The sequence below is a fragment of the Diadema setosum genome, chromosome 21 (genome assembly GCF_964275005.1).
Source record: "Diadema setosum chromosome 21, eeDiaSeto1, whole genome shotgun sequence".
NCBI lineage: Eukaryota > Metazoa > Echinodermata > Echinoidea > Diadematoida > Diadematidae > Diadema > Diadema setosum.
The window spans coordinates 11254149-11271337 of NC_092705.1; the positions used below are offsets into that span (position 1 = coordinate 11254149).

The 17189-nt window shown below is 38.3% G+C and overlaps 1 protein-coding gene across 1 annotated transcript; it reads right to left on the minus strand.

Moving 5' to 3' along the window:
- Positions 1 to 264: 264 nt before the first annotated feature.
- Positions 265 to 15330, minus strand: LOC140244921 (uncharacterized). Its single transcript, XM_072324529.1, has 10 exons — positions 15294 to 15330; positions 10966 to 11201; positions 9853 to 10039; positions 8404 to 8640; positions 6856 to 7169; positions 5865 to 6003; positions 4905 to 5224; positions 4036 to 4177; positions 2992 to 3131; positions 265 to 1503 (listed from the first exon to the last, which is right to left on the minus strand). The coding sequence occupies exons 1-10, from the start codon at positions 15328 to 15330 to the stop codon at positions 1414 to 1416; spliced, it is 1842 nt and encodes a 613-aa protein (XP_072180630.1). The 3' UTR covers positions 265 to 1413.
- Positions 15331 to 17189: the final 1859 nt, after the last annotated feature.

Sequence of the window (17189 nt, forward strand, 5' to 3'; positions counted from 1 at the left end):
TTTGTTCTTTTTTCTTTTGAGCTCTTGTACAAATCATGGGTGTCCGGCTCGCGGGGTGAGCCTAAAAGGGTACAATGTATCCACTGACTGTCGTTGCTAAAACCCTGAACATACATCTTTACGTTTTGGAAAAATGCCGCTTCGGAACTTCAATGGAACTCAAATCTCGCACTGTCAGCCATGCAATGTATCTCATCAGACAATAGAAGCACAAACAAAACAAAGCAAATAACACGTCAGCATATTCCTGCAGTATAAAACATATCACGTGTGAATTTAAGTTTTATTAATGCTTCAAGAGAACTAATAATGTCACACCTTTCCAAAATATACAAAACACATGATGTCAATTTCTTACAAGAAGTACATCAGATCTGAAGCATAAACGCACTAACGTCTTGTTTTATCCACACTCTTCTCCAATCAAAAAGGTATTCATCTGGCTAATTCCCACACATTATGTTACATAGTACTCAATGGGATTAACAATGTAACACCGTCATTGTATACCTGTACCTGCTTAAAATACAACATGCGGCAATACCTCTCAATTTTGTTGAAGAAGAAGGATAATCTGCCACACTTACGATTGCCTGTTCGGCGGACTGAAAATATTTGAAACCAATCAATTCATATATATCGTTGACAGACGGAATTCATGTAGATAGATACATGGTGCAGAGATAAAAGATAACGCGAACAAACATTAGGGGTGCCTATGTATTGTGTGTACACATGTTGTCTGCTCTTTCCGTTGATTTGGGATATCGTATTCTGAAAAGATTGCATATCTGTGCGTAGATAAAAATGATATATTAATAATGAAGTGAGCCGGTGTAGATTACAAACATTGCCTTGGTTACCTTTATCTTAGAATGTCACCTTGTCGTACTTACGAGCTTATCACAAACATGACAAATATGTGTTTGATTTGAGGTCCTAGATATCTCAAGAAAGGATCATAACAACTTCATGTGAATTACTCTACTCAGAAATTAAGGCCTGTCACTTCCAGACACTGTTTGAGATAACAACGTTTCCAGTTATGGATTCGAGCTACATGATATATGCTACAAAGTATTTGATATAATGTATACTTACTGAGTAATTATGAGGTAAATGGTTTATCAGTGTTATTGTGACAATATTGTTCATAGAAACCATGACGATGACAGCATACTTCTCTTAACATTTCCATGGTGATTTTTCTTTGGGGGCGGGGGGTTGGCACATCAACATAATCAGTAAGCAAAATTTATAAATATATCCGACAAAAATGTGCTACCGCAATAGCAAATGGCAAACAATCCCTCTAAAAACATGTATAAATTTATCATTGCCTGCACTCGCAAATATATCACGGCTCTTGTCCACAAATCCACAGATACCAAGAAGTGTTTTTCCCCTTCCTTCTCAGACCAGCGGCAGTTTAGTGCATACGGGTAAATCGTTGGGCGGTGCCGACAGCGGGCCGTCTACGTGTACCAGCAGTCCCATTCCAAGCTGTGAACAAAATAAAAGTGACAATGGAAACAATAATTGTGATGGTAAGTATTACAGGACAACAAAAATGGAGGAAACAGTGGTAAAATTACATTAAATGGGAAGTCAAGACGATGTTCGTAATTTCACATCAAGTATAGTACATAAATCGCCAGCTCTATGTATAAATATGCGGATTTTTTTTTGTGGTCCGTGAGCAGAGAAACCAATACTCTGAAAAAAAAAAAGACCCGAAATAAATTATTCGAACAAGAATGATGACAAAGGACCGAATGCTCACATATTCCAGAAATGAAGCAAGGTAATGCAAGGCTTTGCTGCAGTATTTATGGATATATTGCAAAACGGAATACATGAAGCAAAACGAAGTAATGAAATAAAATAATGTCTTCGCAAAATCTGTATTTGAGAATCAGCAGCTTGATCAGGTCAAATTAAAGGTGTATGTTCCCAAAGTAGATTAATTAAACCGTAACATGATATATCAGATGTAAGCTTTTTGTAATAGATGACTTGGAAAACACTAATAACAATTGATAACGACATTATGGACGACATTATGGGGAATAAACCAAGAAATGTTTAAAATAATAATGGTATTGTACAGCCCCTATCGGGGGGGGGGGGGGGGCAAGAATTGTCTTCTCGTGTTTATGGTCCAACCTCTTTAAACACATCCTAGTGTCTCCCATTAAGTTAGCCATTTCAAATTAATTTAAAAAGACGGTTTCGCTTCAACGTTCAAACTCAAATCAAAGTAGTGGGTGATCCTCTTCACATTATCAAGGTCTGTTCTGTTGAAGTTGAATGCGCAAACTCCATGAAATACATTCAGTTTGATCAAGAGAGAAATAAGGTCTGCCCGTGTGTACTTCAAACTTTCGATTCTTTAAACCGGAATTGGGAGATATGTATATTAACCGGACTTTGATCATATTGTATCAATGAAATCAAAACTTGAAGACATTAAACACTAGGGAAGATGCCGAAGACTTGTTTTCACTATGACACTGGTCCAGCAAATCGAGTTTCATTGAAACCAGACATTATACGAATACTGATGTTCTTTACCGCATTCTACAAGCTTTGTCTTTAAGAGTGGGTCCCTCCATTTATCGCACTTTGCGTATTGTGTATTCCATTTCCATCACTTGACAATGTATTATCACCATAAGGTTCCATAATTATTTTATACTCTTTTTCAGCTCGCATTGTTTTCCTTATGAAACCTTATCTCCGGTATCAAAGAAAGTAAAATATATGTTCTTGTAGCAAAACGAAACAAGAATTGAATTCAATTGAATTGAATTGAATTGAATTGAATTGAATTGAATTGAATTGAATTGAACTGAATTGAATTGAATTGAATTGAACTGAATTGAATTGAATTGAATTGAATTGAATTGAATTGAATTGAATTGAATTGAATTGAACTGAACTGAACTGAATTGTGAAAGTTACAATGCTGAAGGAGATCATTACTCTCACCAATAAATGTGTGTCGAAGTGACAATGCATCAGCCACCATCCCGGATTACTGGTGCGAAACCTCACCACTACATAGCCTCCAGGAGGTACCATCAGGGTGTCCTTCCGCGGGGGGTTGTTGAGATTGCGACTTATATTTCCTGCATTGAATTATCGACCAATTGAATCAGACGCGTTTGAAATGAACATCATATAACTGTCAGCCGACAAAGTGAATTATATTTAGCCCAATTAAACTCATATGATATTACTAGATAACCCATATACGTAATCAATTATAATGCAAAAATGTGTTGATGATGGAAAATAATATTGGCAACCCAAATATTTAACAGGAATATTCAATGATTTAGCATTTGTATTGCCGAATTATCATGGCCGTTACAAAGTTTACCGGCTGTGAGAATTTTGTTTATATCGTGAATCAGGGAACACAACATGAAATAAACAGAAATCACATTTGCCCTCATTTTCATATGAAGATGAAGGCGGTGTGTGTATTCCGATGAGTGCCCTTTTTCTATAGTTGCACCTGATAGATAACCAAACGAAATATTCCTTCATTGGTGTACATCTGAGCACTTCCTTATAACTTATGCTCAATCTCCTCCCCTGGTTGACCGAAAGATTAAAAACCGAAAGTAAAAAAAAAAAAAAAAAAAATGATAGAAACTCTTCCGGACTGAAAATTTTTTTCTGTCTACTCCCTTGGTAGCTTGTATCCTGCTTACGCAAACTACATTTGCAAAGACGATTGCTGTATACACATCATTGCTTCTCCAACTGCAACTGCAAATCGCGTACCCAACAAATTTTATCTAGTGTTGCCAGAGTGGTGGTTGTAAAAATCGTTGTTGATAATGACTGAAAATTATGTTTGGAATGCTTGGTGCGGATTAAAATCACCAATAACAAGAAATGCCTTATATATATATATATATATATATATATATATATATATATATATATGTATAGTACATAGTCACTCATATAGAATTAATTGATTTCAAACGAGTAGTTTAGTAGTGTATTATATAATCCAACCTTCTTCGTCAAGAGTCTTGAACTCTTCCGCCGTTATTGGAACCGAGAATGACTGCATTCCTAGAACGGTGAAGTAATACCCATGGAGGTGCATAGGATGTGCCGCGAACGTTCCCGTATTGATCAGCACCAACTCAACAACCTTGATCAATAACAAGGAAATCCAAGATAATGGGGGGCCGTGAATTAAGACCCCAAATACAGTCCGACCTCTGCTATCCGGACATGTCGGGACCGGCGCTTATCCGGATAAGGGATTTGGCCAGATATGGGAGACTCGCGATTGCCTACCCAATGGTAGATACACTGTACATAGTGCACTGCACATGTACATGTAACTTATTGTAGGTAGCGAGCACTGAAACACTTTCTTTGCTCTCAGCCAAAAATTTGGGGTTAGTGAATGTCTGAATGCATTTTATTTGAATGAAAATTTGATGTGAATGTATAATGTTAACTATGAAGGGAATGATATGTAATTTATGTGAATTTGTGTAGGAAATTGGCTTGAGTTTGAAATCCCCCTTTCGCGGTAATTGTTAGACTGAAAACAAAATAAAATACGCCGAGATCGTATTCGGATAATAGAGAGATCCGGATAAAGGAGGGCCGAATAGGAGAGGTCGGAATATACTAGAGACTTTCGGTTTATAATCTGAAGAGTGAAGATATCAGAAGAAGATCTTGAGACAAGAGCAAAGCTCACACTACAGACTGCTTCTGCTTTAGCATACTCATAAGTCCCTCGCATTGCATTTCATTGCGTGTTATAATATTCTTTAAATCAAACATCAAATTCTTATATATCATCATTCATATTTCGCAAGCAATATACAGTATATTGCGTCTACCTTTGAAAAATATCCCACCTGATCTTGTTTAAAGCTGAGGGTATGTATGCACTCGCAGCCTACTGTGGAGCAATCTACTCCATCCATCACAAGAGATTCAGGATTGCAGAACATCGAGTTATCCACCTCTTCTGCGTGTGTAAGGAGGGGGATGCCGGGCAGGGTCAGCGCGATGTTGTTTAGGACGAATAGACGGCTTGCCTCGTACGTGTCCTCTCCCGCGTTCTCGAACGGGTAAAAGAGGTGGTCGTGGAGCCCCTTGGCATCGTTGCGCCCTATAGCACCGATTTCTATGTATTCAGTGACGTCAACTTGGCTTAGGTCATCCAGTGTTTCCTCTGAGATTCAAATACACACACACACACACACACACACAAAATAAACACAAGAGGATGCAAAGCGAACATTATACAAAATTAAAAAAATGCAGAACATCTGTTCATACCTAGAAAATGATCTGAATTTACAGAAACATTGCTATCCCCAAGTCCCCATCATCATATTCATAAAAAATGATTGATTATGGAAATGGCGCATTATAAAATCGGATATAATGTAGCCAAAAACCACTGGAATGGCGGGAATTATTTTGATAAACAAAAACAAAAACAAAAAAAAAAAACAACCGCATGTGATCTGAGACAATTTACCGTCATTTAAGAAATCGAACCGTTTTTTGAGGTAATAACAAAAAATTGTCCCTCAACATATCATAAAAGGACAGACGACTATCATCGCATCCAAGCTGAATTTCACCAGCAAATCGATATTAACGGTTTGAAAAGATTTTTTTTTTTTCAAAATCTGTGAAAAACCTTAGTAAAGAATACAAACATTTAATGTCTTTCCAGGTTATGTAAGCATAGAAGTCATTATACTAGACTATGCTAACGTCGTAAAATTTCAACATGTAGATTCATGTTGGTCCAGTAGACGCTGAGTTGACGGCCATTTTTTAGTTGATGATTATTTTAATACCTGCATCCCCCAAGTCGGAGATAAGGATGCCGTCAGTGCCATCCATGGGGTTTAACGTCACACCCTCACTCCTTATCGATTTGTCCTCGTCAGGTTCAACTCCAAGCGGTGTCATGTCATATCGGAGGATCGCAAACTCCTTCAGAAATATACAATAATCAAGTAGAACTCATTTCAAACAATTTCATCACATGATACCGCATTGATACTACTACTAACACATACACATTTTATCGAATCACAAGTATATACGTGCTGGACTCAAGAAAAGAGAAAATCGGGGAAGGGTAGGCCTACCAACTTTTATTAACTGGTGAGACAAGTTCCAATTTTTCAAGGAAAGCGATACACTTTGACCACAGAACACAAAAATGATAGTCCTTTCCCACAATTGAATAGAAGGAATTTCATTTGGATTCAGTTCCTTTTAAGTTCAAAATGCGTGTTTGCATATTTATCTTCAAAGTAAAGGATGGAAAGGGAAAACTCAGAAATTGAGGGAAATTACCAAGGATGTTCACACAATGATTCTTGATAGGCTTCCTTCACCCTCCAGTATTAAAGTTTTCTTTAAAAAGAAAGAAAGAAACATCAGTTTACGTCAGGTGTGCCTACTTAACACTCCCCCTTTTTCACAATTAGAAAAACAACTGCTATCCGTCACTTATACAAAGCAGTGGTGGATCCAAGGAGGGCACCGGGCGTACCCTCCCCTTTATTTTTTTTTCTGTTAAAACAAAAGAAATAAAAAGAAAAAATGGGGGAGGGATGCGTGCTCCCCCCCCCCCCCTTTAGTTTTGTAAAGGCGCTCCCTCTTTGCGGAATTCCTGGATCAGCCCCTGTATGAAGCCTTGTATTTAATTCTGGAATGATTAGTTGAATATCATAGACTATGATCATGCCTTACACATAATGATATATGATTCTTATCATGTATGCTGAGAATCCTGAACCTTTGAAGTAGAGTTCTTGTCTGAAATGCTAATCGAACCTGAAATGAGGCGCACGCCAATCCACCCTCCACGCGAATCCAATAACTGTCCTTCTCCTGGTTTGCGTCGAGAACAAAGTCGTAACGCTCTCCGGAGTAGATGGTGATGCGTTCAACGACTACGGGGTGGATCGGTGCACCATCAGCGGCGATGACGATGAGTTCGTGGTAGTCCACCGAGACCGTCAAGACGCAGGTGTCACTCATCGCCCCGATGACCCGGAAGCGATATTTCAAACCGGAATTGACGTACACTACGTGATGTTCTACCGTGACGTTGGCCTTGTCTTCACTGTCAAACACCTGGTTCGTCCCTGCACAAAATGATCTTGTGGGTGATTTTTCTCTATAGACATAATTATCATAATATCCGAGTATTTTTTCCAACACCATATTCAATAAAATGTCGCTTTTAATGAAAACTGCTCGACTTTTCCTATCAGTCAGACAATAGAAGAAACAACTATATGGATATTTTGATAAACCCGTAAGATCAAATTTAGGTTAAAAAAAAGTGATTGCAGTTTAACACGCGCGATGTCGTCTAAGTTTTTGTTTTATTAAAGAAAAAATACAACATAATAAATAGAAAAAAAAGTAAAAAAAAAAAAAAAAAAAACATCTCTTAGCCCTGATGGCTGAAGAGGGTAGAGTCCAAAAGTCAAACTTTAAAAGTCGAAAATATTGGATGCATGACGTATAATGTACTGTGCGTGTTACAAAAACATTTCCAACTTTTTTTTAATCCTAAATGGTCATCCTAAATGGTTAAAAAAAAAAACTTCTGAAATGTAGTCTATGCAAGCACATGGAAACATAATACTTACTTTTTTTTTCATGTGCATGCATTTCACCCTTTACCGCCATAAATTCAGACTAGCAGTGCCCATTTAGGGCAATCCATCATGAATTACTGATAAAACATCCATGTACCTTGGAGCAAGAGACCAGAATCCTAGTCAACAGAGCTCTGAACATGTGGTATTCATGTCCATTGTTTAGGGTCACTGTAAGCACACACTTACATACACATCACTGGTTCCTCTGTAAAGTTCAAGATTTGTACAGAGGGTTTGAATTTGACCAAAATCTGGAACCTAACTTTAAAATTGATTGTGGATTATGTTTTCATATAAAAAATCACCTTAAACTAAATTGTACACTATTCAGCTATTACTCACTACAATTAAAGTGTTTTTCTGATATATAGTTCTCGAACTATACGCGGATCAAAAGTGGTAACGTGTGTGTAGCACCTATACTATAATTGATGTATAATGTATAATGTAGGCCTGTTTATGTAGGTGTAGAATGTATAATTTCTAATGTGATGAATGCAGGCCTATAATGTATGAATGAATAAACGTATAAATGTGTAATTGTGACAGCCATGATACATTCAAATCTGAACTAAAGACCTATCTTTCCAAAATACACCCCCCCCAAAAAAAAAAGAAATAAAAATAAAACATATCTTTGCAGATAATGGCGCTATGTAAATGCCGTTCTCCATCATCACCATCATGCAGAATTTGGAGATCAACTCACCGCGGCCGTTGACGAGAATGCCATCGACGTCCGTTACCTCCACGCCATGGAAGAGTCCTGCGGCGATCGTTGTTGCTGGCACCTTCGACCAGTCAGCGATTACGAGGACATGGTCAGGATCATCGACGTCGTAAAGATGTCGGTGAGGATCGGAGGACGAAGTCTGTCGAACGATGAGGGAGCCGTATATACCATCGGCCCGTTGAACGCCGCTGTGCGAGTGCCACCAGTGAGTACCTACACACATAAATATATATGAAAGGGACTATGCAATGCATATTAATAGTTGCTGACCTCATAAATGTTGATTAATAACGCCTTGATCATCGTTTCTGTGGCCAGAAGAATATCTAAATATGTGGCAATTTAAGATTTTGCTTTAATCCTCAATCTTACAATTAGATGAATAGCAGAAAACTATACAAAATGTTTCACTTGGATTAAAATCTGGCTCATAAGGTGATTGGGTAAACTTATCTGCTACCTTTTGTCAGCAAATGTGTTCAGATATCCAAATTTATTAAAAATGCTAATTATGTATTAAAAAATAATCAAGCTTTAAAATCAGGGAAGAAAAATCAGTCAAAGTTTGTTTGGATCATCGCTCAAAAGATGATGTCACAAGCTTATAATACCATGCAGATAATGATTATGTAATACACCTATTCCAAAGAGATTTTTCCTCATCGGTCACTCATTGGAAGCAAAGATAATAATAATGATAATAGCTGAGTTTTTTTTTTTTTTATATAGCGCATTTTCCACTTGTTAAGTATCTCAATGCGCTTTACAGACTATTATTACCCCGGTCACTGGATACTAGTACATTATTTCCAACCTGCACTGACAGTGCTCACTCTCCACTCCCTGGGGAGCATTCCAGTCAGTCGCAGCCATTTTATACAGGCGCGCACATTATAATATACTGATCAACCAACATCAACTTTCTCATCCTACCGGGTACCCATTTATACTCCTGGGTGGAGAGCAGCAATGTGGACAAAGTACCGTGCTGAAGGGCAAACGTGTCGGGCTTGGCATAGGCTCGAAACCTCGAACCACACCACGCTCATGTCGTTCACAGACGACCGCTCTGATCCACTCAGCCACGACACCTCCACAAGATTGTTGCTTCCAGCCACCAACGGAAGTGTATCGGGTTGCACTCTGATTAATCCGACTTGGTTGGTCGAGTATCAGATGAGTATCAGACATGTCGCGCGCAATTCTCATGAGACGATCTTGCCTCATCAGACCACCGCCCGACATGACAGACTGACACTGACCTGATTGTCGACCAACACAAGACTATAGTCATATCCATCGGACGGCCGGCGATTCGATACTCTTCGGTTGGTGGCCGGAAGCGATAAACTTTAGCTTCCGATGAGTGACCGATAAGAGAAAATCTCTGTGGAGCAAGGGTATAATATCGAGTGCATCGCTAACCTGCCTCGGTGGCGTGAAAGCGATAGGTGAATTCCTGACCAGAGGGGATTGAACACTGGGTGACCTTTGACACGCCATCCATGTATGGCGTCTCACGTTGATGAAATCCGTGCCAGTGTATAGACGTTCCTTCCTCGTTCTGCATGCCATTATGCACGCGCACCTCGATGACGTCATTTTCGCAGACCTTGAAGTATTACGTAATCGGAAGAGAAACAATTAAAATTCAATGTTGCAATGTACGCATTCAGTTCTCAAAACTGAATTTCAAAGAGACATGATAAATAAGATTATCGGATTGAAAATGCACATACACTGTATCGATATTTAATAGATACATTGATAATTAAACTAACTTTTCACTGACTTTAGAACTGACGTAACGTAATGTTTTTATACATCATATGAAATATTAAATTACGTCAGTTCTACACTCCTAACACATCCTAACACCCACGAAAGATTCTTTATATCTTACCGATTATTGTATTTGAATAAATATGAATAAAAAGGAATGAAAAACAATGTTACATTAAGGAACTATGTAAGTGTAGTAAGAAAATTACAAATGCATGCTTGGAATAAATGAAAATGAATCATAAATGAGAAGCAAAAAAAAAGCTAGCTTGCGGGGAAAATACCTATAAACAACATAAACAACAATAAAAACAAAAGCGAACCATTAACTCGGAAAAGGAACATCAAATACCGCATATTCAAAATTTTGGAGCAATTCCATCCTCCCTTTTCCACGCGCCGCCCCACCCCCACCCCGACCCTCAATCTGATTCCACCTCTTTTCCATAAAGACACGAGGGTCATTGAGTCAGTCAACATCTACGGTAGATCTTTTTCCGTCTGTGTTCATCGTGTTGTCGTATACAATCAAAGTTGGTGTTAAGTGACGGATCAAGGGGGTGGGATTTAGGGGGTGTAGGGAACTTAAGTTTTAGCCCCCCCCCCCCCCCCCCCCCTCGCTCGGGATGCCTTTTTTGTTCTGTGCTTGTTTGTGTTCCTTTTTTTTTTGTTTTTTTTTTTGTTTTGTTTTGCTTTGTCTTGTCAGTGAGTTCCCACCTCCCCCCCCCCCCTAGCAAAAAGCTTCCATCCCAGTACCTGAATTGACGGTCCGGGTACTTTCCGATTGGCAGAGTATACTGGTCGCGCGTAACCCGCCATCGGCACGCAGTCTGTTCGGGAGCAGTCAAAGGAATTATACGGGCATTGGTAGCACGCTCGAGACACGGAGAAGTAACTCTCGATGGTCCAGTTGTACCGGCAGGTCATTGGTTCAGGGTTGGCATCGCAGTCCCGAACACAAGGGTGGTTCAGGTCATTTATAAGCCAGTGCCCTATAATGCACAGATATACATATTTACAAGTTTGAATTTTGGACAGTACCGCATGAACAGTTCAGGAGCAGAAATGGGGGTACAAAATTTGGGGGTACGAAAGTGTACTGCAAGAGCTGTTTTCAACCAGCTTTGCCAGAGTCACTTTCACACTGTACAAGTTATTGAAGGGTTAAAGCCCACGTGATTCTCACCTGACGTTGATACTATTCTGTAATATTAGCAGCGTACTGGTGGTAGTGGTAAAAAAAGTGGCACAAAATAAGGGGATGAAGACAAAGGTATCTTTTTTTCTATATCTAAAGATAAAAATCAAACATTTGATACGTAGGCTACTGATAATGATTATTCGCCATGTGAGCATCGCAGCTTAAGTCCCGAAGAAGTGACCCGTGGACTAAACTATGCAAGCTTAAGCCTGGTATTGAATTGGGTAACGGGTTTCGCAACAAATGACTCTATTAGGGCCTAAGCCTACACGGTACCTGCAAACTATGAATAGTAATACAACCACGTATGACTTTTGTCTCACTTTAGTTTTATTTATACATGACGTATCTACTCGGTAGCATCTTATTTGATTTATCTGATTATTTATCTTGATTTGATATGATTGGTTTCAGTAATAACGTTAAGCCGCTCTGCTGATTCTGGAGTGCCATACTTTTCAAGCATTGTAAGACTATAATCATACTATATACATGAGATATGACGAAAGAGATAAAATGGTGCCTAGTTTGGAATCATTATTCCTCTTTTGCTATTCCTCCATTTCGGGAACAGACATAACACAGCACGAGTTCAAAAATTGGGCCCCGCCGGGAATTGGACCCGGGTCTTTGACATACAACACCAGCACTTTACTTCACCCGCACACCCCCCCCCCTCCCCCCTCCCCCCAGAAAAGAGCGCAAGAAGGCCGGGCTTTTATGGTTGTTCTGTGGTCTGGGGAGGGTTGAATCAATCCCTACCCTCCCCCCCCCCCCCCTCTCCCGGTCTCAGTTATACCCTGCGGACTGAAATTCTTCAACCTTTATACGTACATTATTTGATTTGATTTGATTTGATTTATTGATTCCTGTGTTATTATTGTACATGAACATACATGTACCGTATGTCCCCCCCCCCCCAAAAAAAAAAAAATACAACGGGACCCTCTGCAATGATATCTTTAAAAATAGTGAATCAATCTAAATACAAATTCAGGGTATGAAACTATAACTCATCGCCCACATCTTACAGAAAACTCCATTCGATTTGCTTCAGTGGTCAAAGAGAAATGAGGAATATTGTAGAGGATGTCAGGAATCTCTTCCTTCCAAGTTCTGTTCACACACTAGAGCATTGAAGTGCTAAAATTGGAAGAATCAGACTCATGACAGGCTTTACAACAATTTACATTTCTCTGTGACCGCTCAACCAAATTGAATGGCGTTTTCTGCAAAATAGAGCTAAGATGTTATGTTTTAAGACAATGAAGTAGCATCTAGACAGGTCAATCATATTGGGTGTTATCAATTCGAAAATCTGATTGTAATTTTTTTTTTTTTTTTTGGGGGGGGGGAGGGGAATATACCGTACATTTATATATACATACATTGTTGGAGCCATACATAATCCTATACATAAACATCAGTTGTTAACAAGATTTTTTTCTTCATTGCCTTTACACAATGTACAGCAGAAACGTATCATAATAATGTATGTGTTATCATTATATCAATTTCACACACGCACCCACACACACCTCGGATGTACACACACACACAAACACATATTTGTTATGTTTGTATATCAATGCAAATGACCTTACATTACATGGCTTATCCATTATCTACATGATATATATCATTGTAAACGTCTTTGATGTCGGTGCCTGGCAGTACCATGGTAAGATGCGCTTTATCTCCACATATCTACGCGCAAAGTACAGGCAAACACTAAGATGCGGTGCTTATTTGTCCATATTCTTCTCGTATCTTTCATATCTATCTTTAAAAACCTTGACTCTACCGTCATAGATACCAATGACACCTCTATAAGGCCTCTGTTCTTGCACCTGCTTATAGACCAATTAGTTGATTGATCGCTGTTTCAATATCGTATATGATACATGTATATAGAAGGTTGACTGATACCTGAACAAATGCCAACATGAACACACACACGCACATACACACACGCTCACAAAAAAAAAAATACACTGGAGTGACATTTGAAATCATCCTTACTTATGTCCTTAAATGTGGTACATTAATCGACAGTTCCATGTATAGCTTTCTGGAATGTATTTTGGTCCTTGAGCAGAGCAACAATACTTTGAAAAACCTTAAACAAATTACACTGAACAATGATGATGACATAGGAGACTCACATATTTCAGAAATGTAGCAGGGTAATTCCATTACAATACCGCTTGCTTGCAAGTTCACCTGTGTATAATCTATGCATGCTTTTTTTTTTTTTTTGTTCTGATTCCTTGAGCCCCAACGCATGCATTCTTATGGTGAGGCTGCCATGTCATCAGCCTCGTTCATTGCAATTTGTTCTAAATTTGGAAAACAATCTTATTCTTCATCCCAGTCACTATAAATTCTGAAACTCTGTACTCAGTATAACTGATTTATAGTTGTTAAAGGGACTGTACAGTTTGGTTGAGGTGGGGATTCGTGTTTTTTACATTCCTAAGTAAGATAATGAGAAACCTCTTATGAAATATGAAAGAGCATGTAATTCTAAGAAGGATTCAACGTTTATTTGATGAAAATTGGTTTTCAAATGGCTGAGATATCCAAAAAAGTGATAATAATAAAAGACTACAGGCCATGCCTTTAGGATCTCTTTGTTTCACCTTGTTTTTGGATATCTCAGCCATTTCAAAACCGATTTTCATCAAATAAACTTTTGATACCCCGTAGAATTGCATGCTCGTTGACATCTCATGGAGTGGTTTCTGAATATCTCGCAAAATGTTAAAGCTAAATCCTCACCTCGACCAAAACTGTACACACCCTTTAAAATGTAAAAGTCTGAAAATCATCCGGTGGTCTTCTTTAAGTATTTCCATCTGGTTCCGTGTGTCTCCAAGAGACAATTTATTCTGTTTTCCTTAAACACACACACACACACACACACACACACACACAAACACACACACACAGCTATTGCTTTAGTGGAATTATGTATGTGCAGCTCTCGAAATGATTTTCTGAATGTCCGTCCGGGGCTTGACTTATCTTCAGCGAAAACCGGTGAGGCCCGTTCTACATTACGTCAATCGCAGTTGAAAAGAATCATTAGGATTGTCGAATGTTCACATGACTTGTTAGAGCTATTTGATGATGATTCATTGTCAGACATTTTGTACGAGAAAATATTGTCAGATCAAACAGGAAGCTGACTTGGCCTGTCGTGATCAAAAAATATATACTCACACACACACACACACACACACACACACACATACATATATATATATATATATATATATATATATATATATATATATATATATATATATATACCTGTTAAAGACAGGGGATTAAATCTCACACTAATCGGTGCTATGTGTACAGGTTTTCAATTCAAAACTTTTAGCTATATGATGAGCTAGGTAGTATATAAGCAAATCCCTTGAGAAACTACACTGCAAAAAGTTCTGTGTTAGACATGAAATACCGAGCTGCTGGTGTTAAGTTTCCGAAACTCATTACTGTGGTGTAAGATTAATACCTCCGGATGTCACTTCAATATATATATATATTTTTTGGAATAGTCACTTATTAGTTATTGTTATTCTTGTTGATTTTGAACTTCAACATGACGTGAGTTTACTTCTTTACAAACTTGAAACACTGGTTTAATTATCACTGTCTTGTTTCTGTGACGGGGCCTCGCTTTGATTAATGGTCATGCTATGAGTAGATAAGGAAGCACGTGCAACCGAAATCTTAAAGTCCCCACATTTACATTAATCGTTAGAATTACAAAAAGTGGAGAATCATAGGGGAGAGTGGGGTGAACTGGGACGCGGGAGAAGTGGGACACCTCTCATGTCTCATTTTTTTTAACTAATCAGATTTCGAGACTTACCGCCTTTTAGGCATTTGGTATCAGAGTAGAAGCACATGGTAACTGCTCTCCAACAACTCTGCTGGAAAGTTTGATTTTGAATTTTTGAATTAGGTGATCCGAGTATCCTCTCGGATCACCTTCTGTATCTGTACGGATTCTTTGTTCTTCTTCTTCTTCTTCTTTCTTTATTTCTGGACAAAAGTTGTGTATCTACTTACTCAGAAAGTTTTCAGAGTATCAATTTCAAACTCATACCATGTATGTATCATGTCCCAAAGACGACAAATCTAATGTATCATAGTGATCAGTCGACCGTGACGTCACTATGACGTCATTATATGAAAACACATTCTCAATCATATCTCATTAATGGAATAGAATTTTTCAATGAAATTTACGTCACATGTATTTCAAGTTATGCGCATTCTACTCATATTCTCAAATTTCATATTTTCTCTTAATACGTGCGCGTACGCGCGCGTTGAAATATTTGTATGCTCAAATCGAGCTCAAATTTTTTTTGCACACGTTTCAGACCATTTGGAGCATTTTTTGAAAAATTGAAAAAATTGGACGGACGCGTACGCGCGCGCACATATACGCACGCACAGCTCATATGCAATAGAAATTTCCCATTTTTTCACACCTATCGGATGACTGAAATGTCAAGGAATATTTCTACCAAGTTTCAAGTCAATCCGACTCAATATGACGTCATACGGACCCGTCAAAGTTGAAATTCCGCGCGCGCGTCAATGGCGATATACAGTCTAACAATGCCAAAAAAACGCCAATTTTGAATCCGATTTTACTCGTCAGGATGGACGGTGACCCCCCATTTTCTTTACATATTCTGAAAGCTGATGAGTTGTACATGTCAATTCATGGGTTGGCGATGCTGGAAAAATGATTAAAAGATATCAAATTTCTTAATAAAATTAAAAAAGTAAATTTTCAAAATGACGTCATCAAATTTCAAGTTCACTCGAGCGTATCTCACTTATCCTTTGCCAATTTTCACCCAGATTTCAGTATGTTGTAGTTTATTAAATGCTCTTTCATAAATGTAATAACAACATTTTGATTGGATGACGGCATCACCTCGTAAAAATGGATTGAATGTAATCTTGTCAAATTTGACCAGTTTACGTGTTATCTCTATGGGAGTGCAGTTTTTCTGGAAATGAAAATTGACATGACTCTCCTTTTCGAGCACTAGCTCACTTATGCTTCGGTGAATTTCTCCCAGATTTTGATATGTTGTAGCTGAGACTTTGCGCTATCGTAAGTGAGCCCTTCGTTTTTTCATACGGTGTCGGGATCACGTCCAAAAACTTGGTTGAAATTAAAGCTTATCTTCGATGTATTGAGATATTCCTTTCTTTTTGCAACTTTCTTTACAATAACTCAAGAAAAACAAGCCCTATCAGCCCAATATTTTGCACATGTTTAGTTCATGTCACGTACATTATTTCATAAAATAACAACTACTTGATCAGACGTCATCTCGGGTATGTAAATTAGGGTCAAAGGTCATTAATGTATCATCTTGTATCTTGGTGAATACATGTCCTATCTTTTCCATATTTTGCACACGTAAAGACCATGTTACAAGGATCATTTCACAAAATAATCACTTTTTGCTCAGATGCCATCTTGGCTGTGCAAAGTGGGGTCAAAGGTCATATGTACTTCTTTCTTTATCTTCATTATGACGTGTTATCTCTATGGGAGGGAATTTATGTAGATGTGAAAATTGACAAGATTGTCTTTATCGAGCACTAGCTCACTTATGCTTCGGTGAATTTCTCCCAGATTTTAATATGTTGTAGCTGAGACTTTGGGCTATCGAAAATGTGCCCTCCATTTTTCATACGATGTCGGGATCACGTCAAAAACGTGGTTGAAATTAAA